The sequence below is a fragment of the Vespa mandarinia genome, chromosome 7, assembly GCF_050613455.1.
Source record: "Vespa mandarinia isolate Hongniang chromosome 7, ASM5061345v1, whole genome shotgun sequence".
Lineage (NCBI taxonomy): Eukaryota > Metazoa > Arthropoda > Insecta > Hymenoptera > Vespidae > Vespa > Vespa mandarinia.
In genome coordinates, this window is record NC_140816.1 from 6,532,501 (window position 1) to 6,547,625 (window position 15,125).

Below are 15,125 nucleotides of genomic sequence, written 5' to 3' on the forward strand. Positions count from 1 at the left end.
TCTCTTTCTCTCTCTTTCTCTCTCTCTTTGTAATAATTATGAAATTTATGCAGGCAAACGTCCACCCGAAGGATGGCCAGTAATGGTTTGGTTTCATAGTGGTGACTTTAATACAGGAACCCCCAAAATTTGGGACGCCTCGATTTTCGTCACGAAACAGAAGGTCAGAAGAAATTACCATTTAATATATTCCTTTAGATTGTCTTATTTATCGATCAATTTATCTTCTTGTTCCAGTCATCGTTACAGTCGTAATAATCTCGAATAAAACATTTGTTAGACTTTAACCTCTGTTATAACTTAGCACGAAACCTATTCGACTTATCAGCTCGATCGATCGTCAAAGTCTTTATTCAAATGAAAGATAATCAAATGATTAAGAATGCTTTATTATATATATATATATATATATATATCTGATTTTATTTTATGATATTCAATAGTGTAATAATGAAAAATAATAATTCGGACCGGAAAAAAAAATATATATACAGTAAAAATATTACAAAGGGTATAAAAAAAATTATTCACTCCATTCACGCAATGATTTCTATTTCCACGAAAGAACAATCGATCGATTGATCGTATCTGATCTGAGAAAAGAAGATCGAACTGATTCGGCGTATAATTAATGATCATAAAAACTATTTGATATTAAATACCTATAAGGGGGGGAAAAAAAGGAGATAAAAATAAAATAAAAAAGAAAATTTAAAGAAATAGAAAAGAAAAAAAAAAAGAAAAAGAAAAAGAAAAAGAAAACATACCTATTTGATACCGCAGGTATTGGTGATAACGGTGGCATATCGTTTGAACATTCTCGGATTCTTCACAACGACGGACGGCGAGGCACCAGGCAATTACGGTATGTTCGATCAAATTGCGGCTTTGGATTGGATAAAGAAGAATATCGAACGTTTCGAAGGTTCACCAACGAACGTGATAATATACGGTCACAGTTCAGGCGCAATATGCGTTGGCTTGCACATGATGAGTCCGCTTAGCAAAGGGAAATTTTCAAAAGCCATAGCTATGAGCGGCGATGCAATTGGATCGGTAGGTTCGCCTCAAACCGAGCTACCTGTCGTAGACTTTATAGCTGAAAAATTTGGTTGTTATCGATATCCGACAACGAAATTGATGGAGTGCCTACGTCGAGTGGACGTATTGGTTTTGGTGAGCCTATCATCGGTAATAGAGACTTGGGGGCCGATCATTGATGCCGAAACAAATAACGGTACCGAACCTTTTTTACCAGAACATCCAAGGGATATACTAACTGGTGGTAACTTCAATGCGGTACCATTGATCGCTGGTTACACAAAAAACGAACAATCATTAGCTTATATAGAGTCAATGACATCCGATGATGAGTCGAGCGACGGTACTTTGTCCGAGAAAAAATTCGAAAGTATGATAATCGAAGAATCGAACGTAATCTTGAATAATATAGAAGATAACAGTACGTGTGTAATGAAACCAGAGATGTTGTCAGATGCTATTCTCTTTTATTACAAACCTTATCCACCCAATAACGATCAAGGCGTCCTTAGGGACAAATATCTTGATCTACAAACTGACAAAACTTTTGCCTCGGGTTTGACCTTACTCGCTGGCGAATTATCCAAACAGGAGACCTCTTACGTTTATAGATTCGATTATCGTCCGAAAACTGATCTTATGGTACGTGACGTACCCGAATGGGCTGGTGTTCCGCATATGTTTGACCTACCCTTCGTTTGGGGTTTACCCTTAACCACTACAGTCCAATGGAACCCGGCCGATAAAAAGATGTCCGAAGTGATGATGATGATGCTAGCTAATTTCGCTAAAACCGCTAATCCGTCCTTGAACAATGTCAAATGGAATCCGTATACCATTAATGATCCTGGGATATTAATTATCGATAGAAATGTCGACATGAATGAGCCGAACGTAATAGATTATAGAGCATTCGCATTTTGGAACGAATATTATCCAAAAGTTTTAGAAGAGGCAACTAATAATTGTTGCAACATCACGACCTCGGCTGCAAACAAATCGAAACTATCTATTGAATTTGTCTTCATCGTAATGATAATAAATATCCCTATATACGAATTGTGTTTTATTCGTTAAATAATATTTCTAAACAATCTTCACAAATTTTACGAAATAAAACGTACGGAGAGAGAGAGAGAGAGAGAGAAAAAAAAAAGAGAGAGAGAGAGAGAGAGAAAAAAAAGAGAGAGAGAGAGAGAGAAAGAGAGAGATAGGTTTTTAATTTTCAAAAGTGATTTTCAATTTAACCCTCGGAGACTTACCTGAAAAATAATTTAATAATAGCAACATCGTTTTTCGATACATTGTGATATTTTTGACACGCCCAATAAAGATGTTTTTTTTTTTTCTTTTTTCTTCGTCCTCTATTAAAACGGATTAACAGTTCTATGATTATCTTTTATAATTCAATGTCGATCGATAATGATTTACTAAACAATTTCTATTCCGTCCATATTGCGTATTAACAATTAATGTACTTATCTTAACATCGATCTTTGTAACGCGTTTATGTACATACATGATGTATGTTATACGTAGAACGTCCATTTTTAATGCTTACCTAACAACAGAAGTGCCTTCTGAATTAGCGAAAATTGTACCAAACGATGTAAAGCGGTTTTACCGATTAGTATTTAAGGGATGTTAATATTAAGAACACGTTGATTGACATAATAGATATAAGAAAAAGAATAAAGATATGATAAGAAAGTTGATAGGTAACATGTTACGTGTGACAAAATTGATCCGAGATTGAATGTATAAAAAAGAAAAAAAAAAAAAAGAAAGAAAAAAGAAGAAAAGAAAAAAAGGAAAAAAAAAATATTTTCCCTTAATTCATTTCTAATAACCAAATATTATTTTTTTTTTTTTCAGTTTCATAGGATGTGACTATAGTAAGCCTCCCAAAGGAAATATATTTAACAGACAAATTATGAAGAAAAGAAAAGAAAAAAAAAAAAAAATTAAAAAAAATTAAAAAAAAAAAAAGAACAGAAAATCAACATATATATATGCACATACATACACATACATACGAAGATTTTTAGACTAATAATAATAATAACTATTATTATAATTATTATTATTATTATTATTATTATTATTATTATTATTATTATTATTATTATCATTATCATTATTATTATTATTATTATTATTATTATTATTATTATTATTATTATTATTATTACTATTATTATGAAGAAACAGAAAAATAAAAAACAAAAAGGTTTTGAAAGGCTAAATAAAAAAAAAAAGAAAGAAATAAAAAAAAAATAAGTAACAATTAAGTGTCTGACAATATTGGTGTTTCTGTAATTGGTGATAATTGGAGACTCATAGAGAGAGAGAGACAATTCGGACGATCATAAAAATGCGAGCTCTTATATAACACTCACTGAGATATTTTTTTTTTTTATTTATCTGCTTTAATACGGAGAGATATAGAAAAAACATATATTGTTTTGAGAAACAAACGACGGATAACTTATGAATATTTTGATGCTTTCGCAATAATAATTAATAATTAATGTAATTAATAATTAATAATAATAATAATAGTAATAAGATCATCATCATCATGTGTATCGGCTATGTATAATTATATTATATAAGAGAGAGGTGCGCGGCGAGCGTTGCGATGCATTGGGGGCTGTGGCCTGCGCACGCGCACATCTAAACATCTTTCTTTCTTTTTTTTTTTTTCCTTCCTTTCTTTCTTTCAATCATCCTTCATTTCTTTCCTTCTTTCTTTCTCTATCTTGGGATTACTTACTCTCCTCCTCTTTCATTTCCCCCACTCCTTTTTTTTTCTTTTTCTTTTTTTTTACCACTTTCTGTTTCTTTCTTTCTTTCCTTCTTTTTTTTTTGTCTTTCTTATCTATCTTTCCTTTCTTTCTTTTTTTCTTTCTTTCTTTCTTTCCTTTTCTTTCTTTCTTTCTTTCTTTCTTTCTTTCTTTCTTTCTTTCTTTCTTTCTTTCTTTCTTTCTTTCTTTCCTGTTATTCACCTAAATATATGTATAATATTAATTAATTGTTTTTTTGTTATTTTTTATTATTTTTTTTTTATTTATTTATTTAATTATTTATTTATTTATTCATTTATTTTCTTTTAATGCAAAACTCCTACAATGATAATAACCAATACCACGGGGGTCTCTCGTACTATTTTGTGCGCTATTGTTGCGCGTGCACACGAGCCAACCCGGGATCCAACATATATACAATATTTCCCGTTGGTTTGTCTCTCTCACGCTTCTTCATTCTCTCTCTCTCTTTCTCTCCCTCTCTCTCTCTCTCTCTCTCTCTCGCTCATTCTCTCTTTCGCTCTCTCTCTCTTTCTCTCTCTCTCTCTCTCTTTCTTTCAATCTTTCATTCTTCTCTCACTCTATCTATCTTTTTCTCTCTTTCTCTCTCTTCCTCTCTCTCTCACGCTCTCTCTCTCGCTCTCGCTCTTTCTATTTCTCGCACATACATACATAGGATGCACGCACACATTCATACATCATATTCTCCTGTTTGTTACATTCCTCTCTCTCTCTCTCTCTCTTTCTCTCTCTCTCTCCCCAGCGCTCTCTTTCCATACGTAGCGTCTTTGTCTTTTCTCGTTTTACAACCACCCAAATCATCATATCTCCTTTTATTTAGTTCCTCTGCTATTATTTTATCATCTTATCAGCCCCCTTCTTGTCACTAGTATTTTTATAACCGCCAGTTCCTCTTTCATCTTCCACTGGTATATTTCAATGCAGAAGAAATATGGACACTGCCATATAAAAATCTTACAGAAGTAGGCACAGCGATTTCTTCTTTTGCTTCATCTTCTTTTCTGGTGATTTTTTATTGATTTGTCGAACTAGATCGTAGAAGATCTGTAATAATAATAATAATAATAATAATAATAATAATAATAATAATAATAATAATAATAATAATTATAATAATAAAAAGAACAACAACAATGATATAATATCATTCATAATTTTATTACGCAGAAAAGAAAAGAAAAAAAATATCGGATCGTTTCATTGTAAACACAATCCCCTCCGTATATTAGTTTGTAGATATACGTGGTACATTCAAGTTCTAAGGCCTCCTTAGTTTACTTTTTTCTTTTGACGAACTAAATAGTTACTGCTTTGTGAAAAACTTTATAAAAAGAAAAAAAAAGAAAAAAAAAAGGAAAGGAAAAAAGAAAAATAGATTTAAGAGACCTTAAAATTTAAATGCACTGGTAACATTTGATAGTCTCTCTTTCTCTCTCAATCACATGCTTTACTTTTTTCTTTCTGTATGATAGGAAAAGTTAAAGAAAAGAAAACAAAAAAAAAGAAGAAGAAGAAAGAAATATACCAAAAACGAAGGGGGGAAACTTACATCGTTCACATTAATCTTGGCTTTGGCGGAGGTCTCCATGAACGCACAATTAAATTGCCGGGCAAGGTTGACGCCCTGGTCTTTGCCAACTACTCTTTCATCCTCCAAATCACATTTATTACCCACAAGCACCATTGGCACATCATCTGTGTCCTTTACTCGCAGGATCTGCTCCCTCAGATCTTGCAAATCGTTGAACGTCGATTGTGCCGTTATCGAGTATACCAAAACGAATCCTTGTCCGTTTTTCATGTATAAATCCCTCATGGCTGTAAATTGTTCCTAAAGAGACAAATAAAACGCATATACACGCTGTGATTACGTTATAGTTTCTATATTAATGAATAGTATATATACGTACGTACGTACGTACGCGTGTGTGTGTGTCTATGTGTGTGTGTGTAATAAAACAGCTACATAAACGAAAACCGGTTGTTTTAAAGTGAATAGAAGAAAAAAAAAATAATAAAACAATATATATATATAAAATACACATTTATAACAAAAGTTATGAATCCTCACCGTTCCAGCTGTGTCTAGAATTTCTAACATACATTGTTGACCGTCGACCTCGACTTGTTTACGGTAGCTATCCTCGATCGTAGGATCGTACTTCTCAACAAAAATTCCTTGGACAAATTGGACAGTGAGGGCGGACTTGCCTACACCTCCACTGCCCAATACTACTATTTTATATTCACGCATTTCCTTGCTCTATCTATGTATCTGTGCACGTTGTCACAGCCAAGTGATCGCCGAATCCGCCACGTTTTCTCTCTTTCTATATATAGTAATATGGCGAAGAGGATCTGAAACAAAATTAATTCAACAATATATGTGTGTATGTATATATATATATATACATATATATGAACAACTAATTTTTTTTTCACCATAATTTCGTAAATTTTTCTTAATAATTTTCCGATCGTTTTATTTTATATCTCAAGATACAAGTATTTACAATCTAAACGAAAAAAAAAAAGAAAAAAAAGACTACCATTACTATTTTATTTTTATACTATTTCTATTGTTAGACTGTTGCGCATAATTTGATCGATACGCGTTCACTGACAATGTATATGTGTATGTGTATGTGTATGTATAAATATAGGGTGGGCTAAAAGTTTCTGGGTGATTTTAAAAGCTGATGATGACTCTTTGTCGAGACTTTTTAGATTATCTTTAATTTGTTTTTTTTCCTTCTTTTTTTTTTTTAATCAGACTCTAACTAACTACAAGGTTAAGAAATTTTTTACGATCTGATAAAAAGGAAAAAAGAAAGAAAAAACTAACCTTAAAAGTCTCTATGAAAAAAATAATTGATATTTTGATATCAACCAAAAACTTTGGATCCATCCTTCGACTAGTATTATTGTCCGAAAAAAATATGATTAAAATATCTCACCGAAGAGATAGAGAGACAGATATAATACATTTAATAAAAATGAAAGACGTTCCACATTCGCAGATTTTCAACGGCGATTAAAAATAAGCGCGCATGCATGGGCGCCGTCCTTTAAGAATGATAAAGAGTGCTATATACAGAAGCCTCTCGTTAAAAGCAGCCTGACTGTTCCATTGTGTAAAACTGTGTCACAGGGATGCGTCATTCTCGAATGAAAGAATAAAAAGAGCAAAGTCCCCATTTTTCTCTGTTTTTCGAAGTCCCGCTTATATACCCAGATTCTGTTATTCGAATGCGCCAAAAGTCAATGAGAGATATATAAATACACAGAGACAGACGCGCACGGGCACATGTATATACTTTGCATTTATTTATTTATTTATTTATTTATTTATTTATTTATTTATTTATTTATTTATTTATTTATTTATTTATTAATTTATAATTTTTATGTATTTATTTATTTATTTATAATTTTTATTTTGTATCAATTCATAACCGGCAAAATTATGTCCGAATTATTTATCCGAATTATTTTTATTTCCTCGTCGCCATCTTTGTAAACATAATATTTCCTTTTGAAATTTTATATCCAAAATTAGATTTTAATTTATTACGAATCATAATACGTTCATATTATTTTTTCTTCTCTTCTTTTTCTTTTCATATCATTGTATTAAAACTTTACAAGAAATAATAATATATACTGTCATTGAAAAATTTTTACGTATCATAACCTTCCTTTTACGTTGATTTTAAATATTAAAAAAAAAAAAAAAAAAAAAAAAAAAAATAATAATAATAATAATAAAAATAAAAATAAAAAAGGAGAGAAATTGATATAAAAGCAGTAACATTTTGTAGATAAAATACACAGAAATAGGTATTTCTAGCAATAAGATAATTGAAATATACTTTGATATCATTCAACGTAATTACAATATCTATGAAAAGGATAACGGCGGATTTTTTAAAATAAAAGAAAAGCGATCAGAACTAGCGTGGAATCTGTGTCGCGTAGACGATCATATCCTGACTAGATAAGAGGTGGGCAGGATATGATGTAACGTCTGATAATACAAAGCAACGGCACGATTTACATCATACGAATCGCGTGTATAGACTCTCTTTCAATTATCGTTAATGGTGGATAGTACAAACATTTCCGTGGAAAGTTCTTTTTTTTTTTTTTTTTTTTTTCTTTTTTTTTGGTGCAATTTCGCTTTAAGTGAAAACTATAGACAAAAAAAGAATGATTAACTATTTCTTCATTTAATATCAACAATTTTATATAAACGAAGCCCACGAAAATTGATTAGTTCATGCAAGTACAAGTAATTGTAAAAAAAAAAGCTTCATTGATCTTTTATTTTGTTAATATTTAATTTAACAGACCTGATAATATACATATTATGAATATAATATATGAATATATACATATATATATATATATATATATATATATATATATATATATATATAATACATGTATAATCAATAATATATAATAATAATGACAAAAAAAAGAATCTAAGCAAACAGTGCAAAAAAAGCAACGAGGAGATAATTTTTCTCGGTTTCAAAGTTTTCAAGGTCACCTGTATATTTCTAAATAAAAGCGCGCGCGTGTATGTGTGTGTATGTATATATTTCTTTTGATACTTTAGTTAATCCTTTCACTCCGGAGAATTCAATCGCGAGATACAGTACGATAGACAGATTTTCCGACGGTAGGCGATATGTTGTATTATTTATATATTATATTATATTATATTATATTATATTATATTATATTATATTATATTATATTATATTATATTATATTATATTATATTATATTATATTTATATTTATATTTATATTTATATATATATACATATACATATAGATATACATATAGATATACATATATATGTATATATATGTTTATATTTATATTGTTATTGTTATTGTTATTGTTATTGTTATTGTTATTGTTATTGATTCCATCAAATAACCTCATTTCATGCAAATCTACTTATCTAACTATCTAACTAAACTTCTAATGGGTAATAAACATAGAACAGCAACCTAAAAATTAAATTTTACAGAGCGTAAAGATTGTACAGCGTAAATTTTATTGACAATACATTTACATAATATTTTATAATGCTTCTATCAACGTCGTAGAATCCAAAGTATTCTATTTAGATTCTACAAACCCGTACTATAATAATTAAATATTTCTTCAGCTAAACGCAACGCGACTGACAAATTAATTTTTCATGGCGTAATAATATGTAAGCAAAAATATACGGCTAGGAGACATGAAGATAATTTAGATTAAAAGTCAAAATATTATTATTCTAAGTGAGGCAAAAGAAATCATCAAAATATTATTTCTTTCTTAGAGTGGATTTGAGTAAAAAAATGAAAATGATATGCAATATTTTTTTGTTAATAATAAAGGTGCAGATGTACAAGTGCAATTAATTACAACCGCACATAAGATGTTATTTGTTAAATTGACATAAAAACATTGGATATAGTACATGACGGCATTATTAACAATAAAAAGATAAAAATAGATACATGGAATTAATTATAGTACAGAAAGGTTTTTTTTTCTTTTTTACATTTCAAGAATACACAAATGTTATTGTATATATATATCATATATTAAAATTAACAAGAAATTGTGTATCTAAAAGTACGAAGAATCATTAATTATTAAATGAGGTCATTGATTAGAAAAACATGTTACAGATTTATAAAAATTATAAATAGATTTTAACAACGCTTACGTTTCAAAAATAAATTCAATTGTGCATTTATGCCATAACGCTATATAAATGTATAGAAAAATAAGATGAAAGTATCATGTACTATTATTACCATTGATATTATAATAATTGTAAATACAAAGATTGTAAATAACACATAAATAACACAATAAGTTTTTCTATTTCTTTGTTTCGAGTTATCCTCATTTATGTTAACCCAGATTTATAATTATACATGAAAAATACGTAGAGAGATATATACAAAGGAGTAAAAAATGAATAACAGACTAAATATTTGTAACGATAAAGAATGGAACTTTTAATCGAGTTCTCGTGCGCAAGCGCAGACAGACGATAGGAAATATCCACGATGAGTTGAAACACAACGGAGCATGTAAAAAATATCATTGATACTTTGACAGAGATTGTTAACCGATTTAAAAAACAAAATCGCGATGATTGATTGAAGAACATTGATTTTCCGATTAATACGAGATATTTCTTGAAAAATTTAATAACAAATACGAAATATCATTTCGATATGGATGACGTAATATACGATAGATACAGATAATATTTCTTTTTTTTTTTTTTTTTCTTTTTTTTCACGTATTTAATATTTATCTTCGCATGAAAATAAAATCTAATTTGAAGATTGTTCGAAATTAAAGTAAAACATTGAACGAACGAAAAATAATCTTTAAATATTGAATTTTTCATTATAGCGAATATTTTAAAAAGAGTATATTATTATTCTCTCTCTCTCTCTCTTTCTCTCTCTTTTCTCTCTCATTGACAAGAATCGAGCGACACAGTTATCGGGCGTGAAAATAGTCGAGAACGTACGAGAAGAAGCGAATTCCCTTCGCGGTGCAATTACGTCCTCCAACTCGTTTAAAACGAACGAATGTAATTCGAAACGCGCGCCGTGTTTAATCCGAGTCCAAGTTCGAAGTAATTGACTCGAAGTAATAATAATAATAATTAAAAAAAAATATATATAAAAAAAAATAAAAAAGCAATAAAAAAAAAAGAATAAAATATGTTTACTGTTGAAAGATTTGTAAGGCAGCGTACGTTTGTGGAGACAGAGAGAGAGAGAAAGAGAGAGAGAGAGAGAGAGAGAGAGAGAGAGAGAGAGAGAGAGAGAGAGAGAGACAAAAACACAAAAAGAAAAAAAAAAGAAGATAACGAGGAAAAAAAAACAGAAAAAAGAAAGGAGTATATCATGATCTAATGTAAATCTTAAACGATGAGTAATCGATAACACACGATGGATCTTGTTGGTAAAGAAAATGTCGAAAGCGAATGCTTTCGGAACGTTCATGTCTCTCTCTCTCTCTCTCTCTCTCTCTCTCTCTCTCTCTCTCTCTATCTCTCTCTCTTTTGCTTTCTCGCCGTGGTTTTTCTGTGACAAAAAAGGGGTGGGGGTAGAGAGGCAAAGGAGGAGAGACCGGCGTTCGTCGATTTCCGGCAGGGGTCGGCGGTTAGCATGCCACGCCACGATCATGGTTCCACGGGAGAGCTCGCGATGGAAGGCAGGCAGGCAGGCAGCACTACCAGAGGAGGTTATGAAGAGGGGGAAAGTAAGAGAGATAGATAGAGAGAAAGAGAGAGAGAGAGAGAGAAAAAGAGAGACAGAGAGGAAGGGGGGCTCGGTTGGGAGACTCGAACGGGGATCTTTTTTTAGAAAGCGCATTTGACGCTTGCAGTGTAGTACGAACGTCAATCCGTTCAAAGCTTACCTCGTGTACGCCGTTTCGGAGACGCTCCTAGATTCCGCTTCCAACGACGTATCCGTTCTTTGGCTAATGGAGGAGAGTCCAACGACTCTTTCTTACTCCTCCCTCCCTCCCTCTCTTCACTCAGTCTCTCTCTCTCTTCTCTCCTCTCTTCTCTTCACTTCTCTTCTCTCTCTTTCTCTCTATCTAACTATCTCTTTCTCTCTCTCTCTCTCTCTCTCTTCCTCCCTCTCCTTCAGGCGCGCGCGCACACTCGATCTCCCTCTCCCTCTCTCTTTCTCTCTGACTCTAGTCGTACCTCTCACTCGTTTCCTCTTCTTCTACGTCTCTCTTTCTTTCTCTCTCTCTCTTTCTTTCTTTCTTTCTTTCTTTCTTTTTTCCTTCTCTATCTCCTCGTTCTTCTTATCTCCCTCTTTCTCCCCCAGCGTGCCTTTACACACTCGTATCCCGATTTACGAAAGGATATATCGCAGCGCTATTAGTTGTTTTCTGGCTCGCCGTTCGATTCCTCGGCGCACGGTTGCAGGGTCATCGAGGGTCGCGGTACGGTCGGTAACTGAGAGAGAAGAGAAAGAGAGCGGAAGGCAAAACCGAAAGGAGGGAAAAAAAACGAGAGAGAGAGAGAAAGAAAGAGAGTGAGAGAAAGAAGGAAGACCGAAGGTGTCAGGGGGCGCGTGAAACTCGCGAAAAGCTTCTTGTTGTAGTAGTAGGGGGAAAAGGGATCCACCATTGGCAGCAGCTATTATATTTCTATTATTTTTCCTCTTAGTCACTTTTATTACTGTCACGTTTATCCCTAGGTTCTTTTCCGTCTTCCTTTTTTCACGTTCCACCTTGCCCACCGCCGTTCTCGTCGTGCTCCACCTTGTCCTCGTCACCACCGAGAACGACGAACGGGGACACACACACACATATACACGTACGCACGCACGACGAACGAACGAACGTACGTACGCACGCACGCACGCGAACGCACCTACACCCACACACAAGCACAAAACACACGCGCACTTATGAGCTGGAAGTCTTCTATCTATCTATTTATCTCTCGCTCTCGCACTCACTCTCTCTCTCTCTCTCTCTCTCTCTCTCTCTCTCGATGGACTTAAGTTCTTCCTTCCTTCCTTTTTATGTTCTCTTAATTATTATTATTATTATTATTGTTACTATTATTATTTATTATTATTATTTCTTTTTCCTTAATATTCTTTTTTGTTTCCTTCCTTTTTCCTTTTTTTTTTTTTTTTGTTTAATTCCAAAACCGAACAGAGTTCTCGCGGCTTTTCCACTTTTTCTTCCTCGCAAAATATTACACCGTCGAGAGCAGAGCCTGAGCAGAGAGGCAAGGCGACAGCAGCGCGCACGATTCTACCGTTATCTAGGGCGATGTCTCTCTGCTCTTCGCTGCTATGGCCCTCTATCTATTCAATGCGATCGTCCTGCCGTCATCCACTGTTTCTCGCGACGACGCAATCGATTAATTTCTTCCTCCTTTACCGATTGCAATCCCTTTCTTGAAATATTTGTTCTAGGGAATTTCTTTTTCCTCTCTTTCACCTTTTTCTTTCTCTCTTCTTTTTCTTCTTCTTCTTTTTCCTTTCTTTCCCTTTCCTTTTTCTCTTTCTCTTACAATAATTTCTCAAAAAGGTAACTCTCTATCAATTCGAATAAACTACGATATTATTTCCGTATTAATGTAATAAGATATTGTATCATCCCGTTATTTCAAACAATTGCAACAATGTTGCTAACTATGAAAATATCGATGAACCAACTTATGTGGCCAACTTCGTATCATTACTTCCTAGGATACATTTATATAAGAGGACAATTTTTAAAAAGTTTCAAAGAATCATTCATAGATGGTGATAATGTTATTAACTTCATTGACGTGTCTTAAAGTGACATCTGTTTTATGTATAACCTTAAAGTTTTTAAGTTGCTCATTGTCATTTGTAATTCATTTGGAAAACGAAATTTAACTTTTCGTCTGTTTCTAAAATTGAACAAATTTATTAGTGATCGACGATTGTTGTTAGAAGATAAACCGATGGCTACAGTAAATAATTATTTTGGAAAACTTTAAGAAACAAATTTGTAAAATAGTATAAAAAGATTAGAGTATTGTGCATGATGTGCAATTGATGAAAATTATGTGAAAAAATAAAAACAATTGAAAACTCCAAATAGTATGTGTTTTCATTCATAAGCTATGAATCTGTCAAATTATCATTTTATATATGTGTGTAATGTATAATATATATATATATATATATATATATATATATATATATAGATGTGTATATAGTCATACTATTTTCTGATAATCACTATATTGATTATTCAAATTATGTTCCATTGTTGTTGCAGTAAGTGTAAATACTTTGGACTGTTCCATTAATATCATGTTACTTAAAAAAATAAGTAAATATTAATTATAATTGACTTCTTTCGCTAACTTTATGTATTTATCTATGCACAGAATATAAAAGGAAAAAGAAAATTAGACTTTGATTGAATTTCTTTTAATTTTTCATACGTACGTAAGCACTTCTATCAATGACTTTTAACATTTTATAGTAAATCCTACCTAAGAATATATTTTCTGCAACTCAAGCGCTTATGGAATTTAAACGAATTAATTTCTAATCGCAATAATTTGAAATTTGTCAAAAGGAATATTTTCTAAATTCTTTTGAACACTTTTAGAAAGATTAACATTATTGTCTTTATGACATTGTTGTTTCTTAAAAATATTATTGAATAAAATAATTTTCATTAGTAAAAATACTTATTATATAATAATTATATTTATACAAAAGTTATTTAATTATCATAATACATATTTGTTACGTTAAATAATGGATAATTTTAAATAATACATATGTATATATGCATACGTACATACAAAAAATCTTGTCCAAAAGAAAAATTATCGTATTTTTTAACGTCAGTAGTTTTCATGTAAAAGGTTAGTTGTGCGTTTACAAAAAAAAAATTTCAAATACAAAGTCCTAAATATTTGCATCTTAAATATATGTAATTTTAAATATTTTGAAACAATTAAATTTTTTTTATCTATATTAAGGATCATCTATTATAATTAAATTGACAATTCTTATTACATGAAGAAAAATACATGTAATATTTTTAAGGTTATTACATATACTTCTATTGTAATATTCGATAAATCATTTTGAAATATGACGATATAAAATACAAGTAAAATATATATTTTCATTTATACAGGTTAATAAATACAATGGATATTCGGGAAGATCAGGATGTATCAAAATATCATCAAAAAAGAACATTAAAATATGCCAATCAAGCAGAAATACTTAGGTCTCATCAAAGGGACATGGATTTTATATCATTATTACAAGAAAAGATTTACAATTTATTACATGGCTTTAAGAATTATAGAACCTTATCTAAATATGTAATCTCTGATATCCCAGCTAGATTGATATATTTTCTTTTCACGTCTGGAATGGGCAATCAAACTTTAGGCGAAGAATATACTGGGATCGTACAAGCTAATATTAAAAATTATACCGTTCCATCTTTAAATGTATATATTCTTATAAGATATGAATTAATTTTCATTAAAAATGATTTATTTAATAAGATATTTAATTAATTATCTTTCTTTCTTTCTTATTTAGGCAAGGATTATAAGTATGATTCTTGAATATTTTGGAGAAAGAATGTTATTAAAAGAATTGGGCGTATTACAAAGATATATTAATGACCCTCGTAATCAATTAACAGAGCAGTCGGTTAAATTGTTTA

The 15,125-nt window shown here is 31.1% G+C and overlaps 2 protein-coding genes across 3 annotated transcripts in view; one reads left to right on the top strand and one right to left on the bottom strand.

The window, feature by feature from the left end:
• The window catches only part of LOC118440669 (fatty acyl-CoA hydrolase precursor, medium chain), a 93,223-nt gene extending 90,967 nt beyond the window's left edge, over positions 1 to 2,256 (top strand). The window contains exons 5-6 of the mRNA XM_085658349.1: positions 54 to 163; positions 784 to 2,256. Of these exons, the coding sequence (XP_085514475.1) occupies positions 54 to 163; positions 784 to 2,118 (1,445 nt within the window). The 3' untranslated portion in view covers positions 2,119 to 2,256. The remainder of the gene's footprint in view (positions 1 to 53; positions 164 to 783) is intronic.
• Positions 2,257 to 3,875: 1,619 nt separating this feature from the next.
• Rap1 (RAS oncogene family member Rap1) lies at positions 3,876 to 12,695 on the bottom strand. Of its 2 annotated transcripts, none has more exons than XM_035863013.2 (4): positions 11,629 to 12,695; positions 5,941 to 6,227; positions 5,419 to 5,700; positions 3,876 to 4,913 (listed from the first exon to the last, which is right to left on the bottom strand). In XM_035863013.2, the coding sequence occupies exons 2-4, from the start codon at positions 6,121 to 6,123 to the stop codon at positions 4,824 to 4,826; spliced, it is 555 nt and encodes a 184-aa protein (XP_035718906.1). In that variant the 5' UTR covers positions 6,124 to 6,227; positions 11,629 to 12,695; the 3' UTR covers positions 3,876 to 4,823. The 2 variants fall into 2 exon arrangements, with proteins under 2 accessions (XP_035718906.1, XP_035718905.1); XM_035863012.2 differs by lacking the exon at positions 11,629 to 12,695 and adding an exon at positions 11,334 to 11,619.
• Positions 12,696 to 15,125: the final 2,430 nt, after the last annotated feature.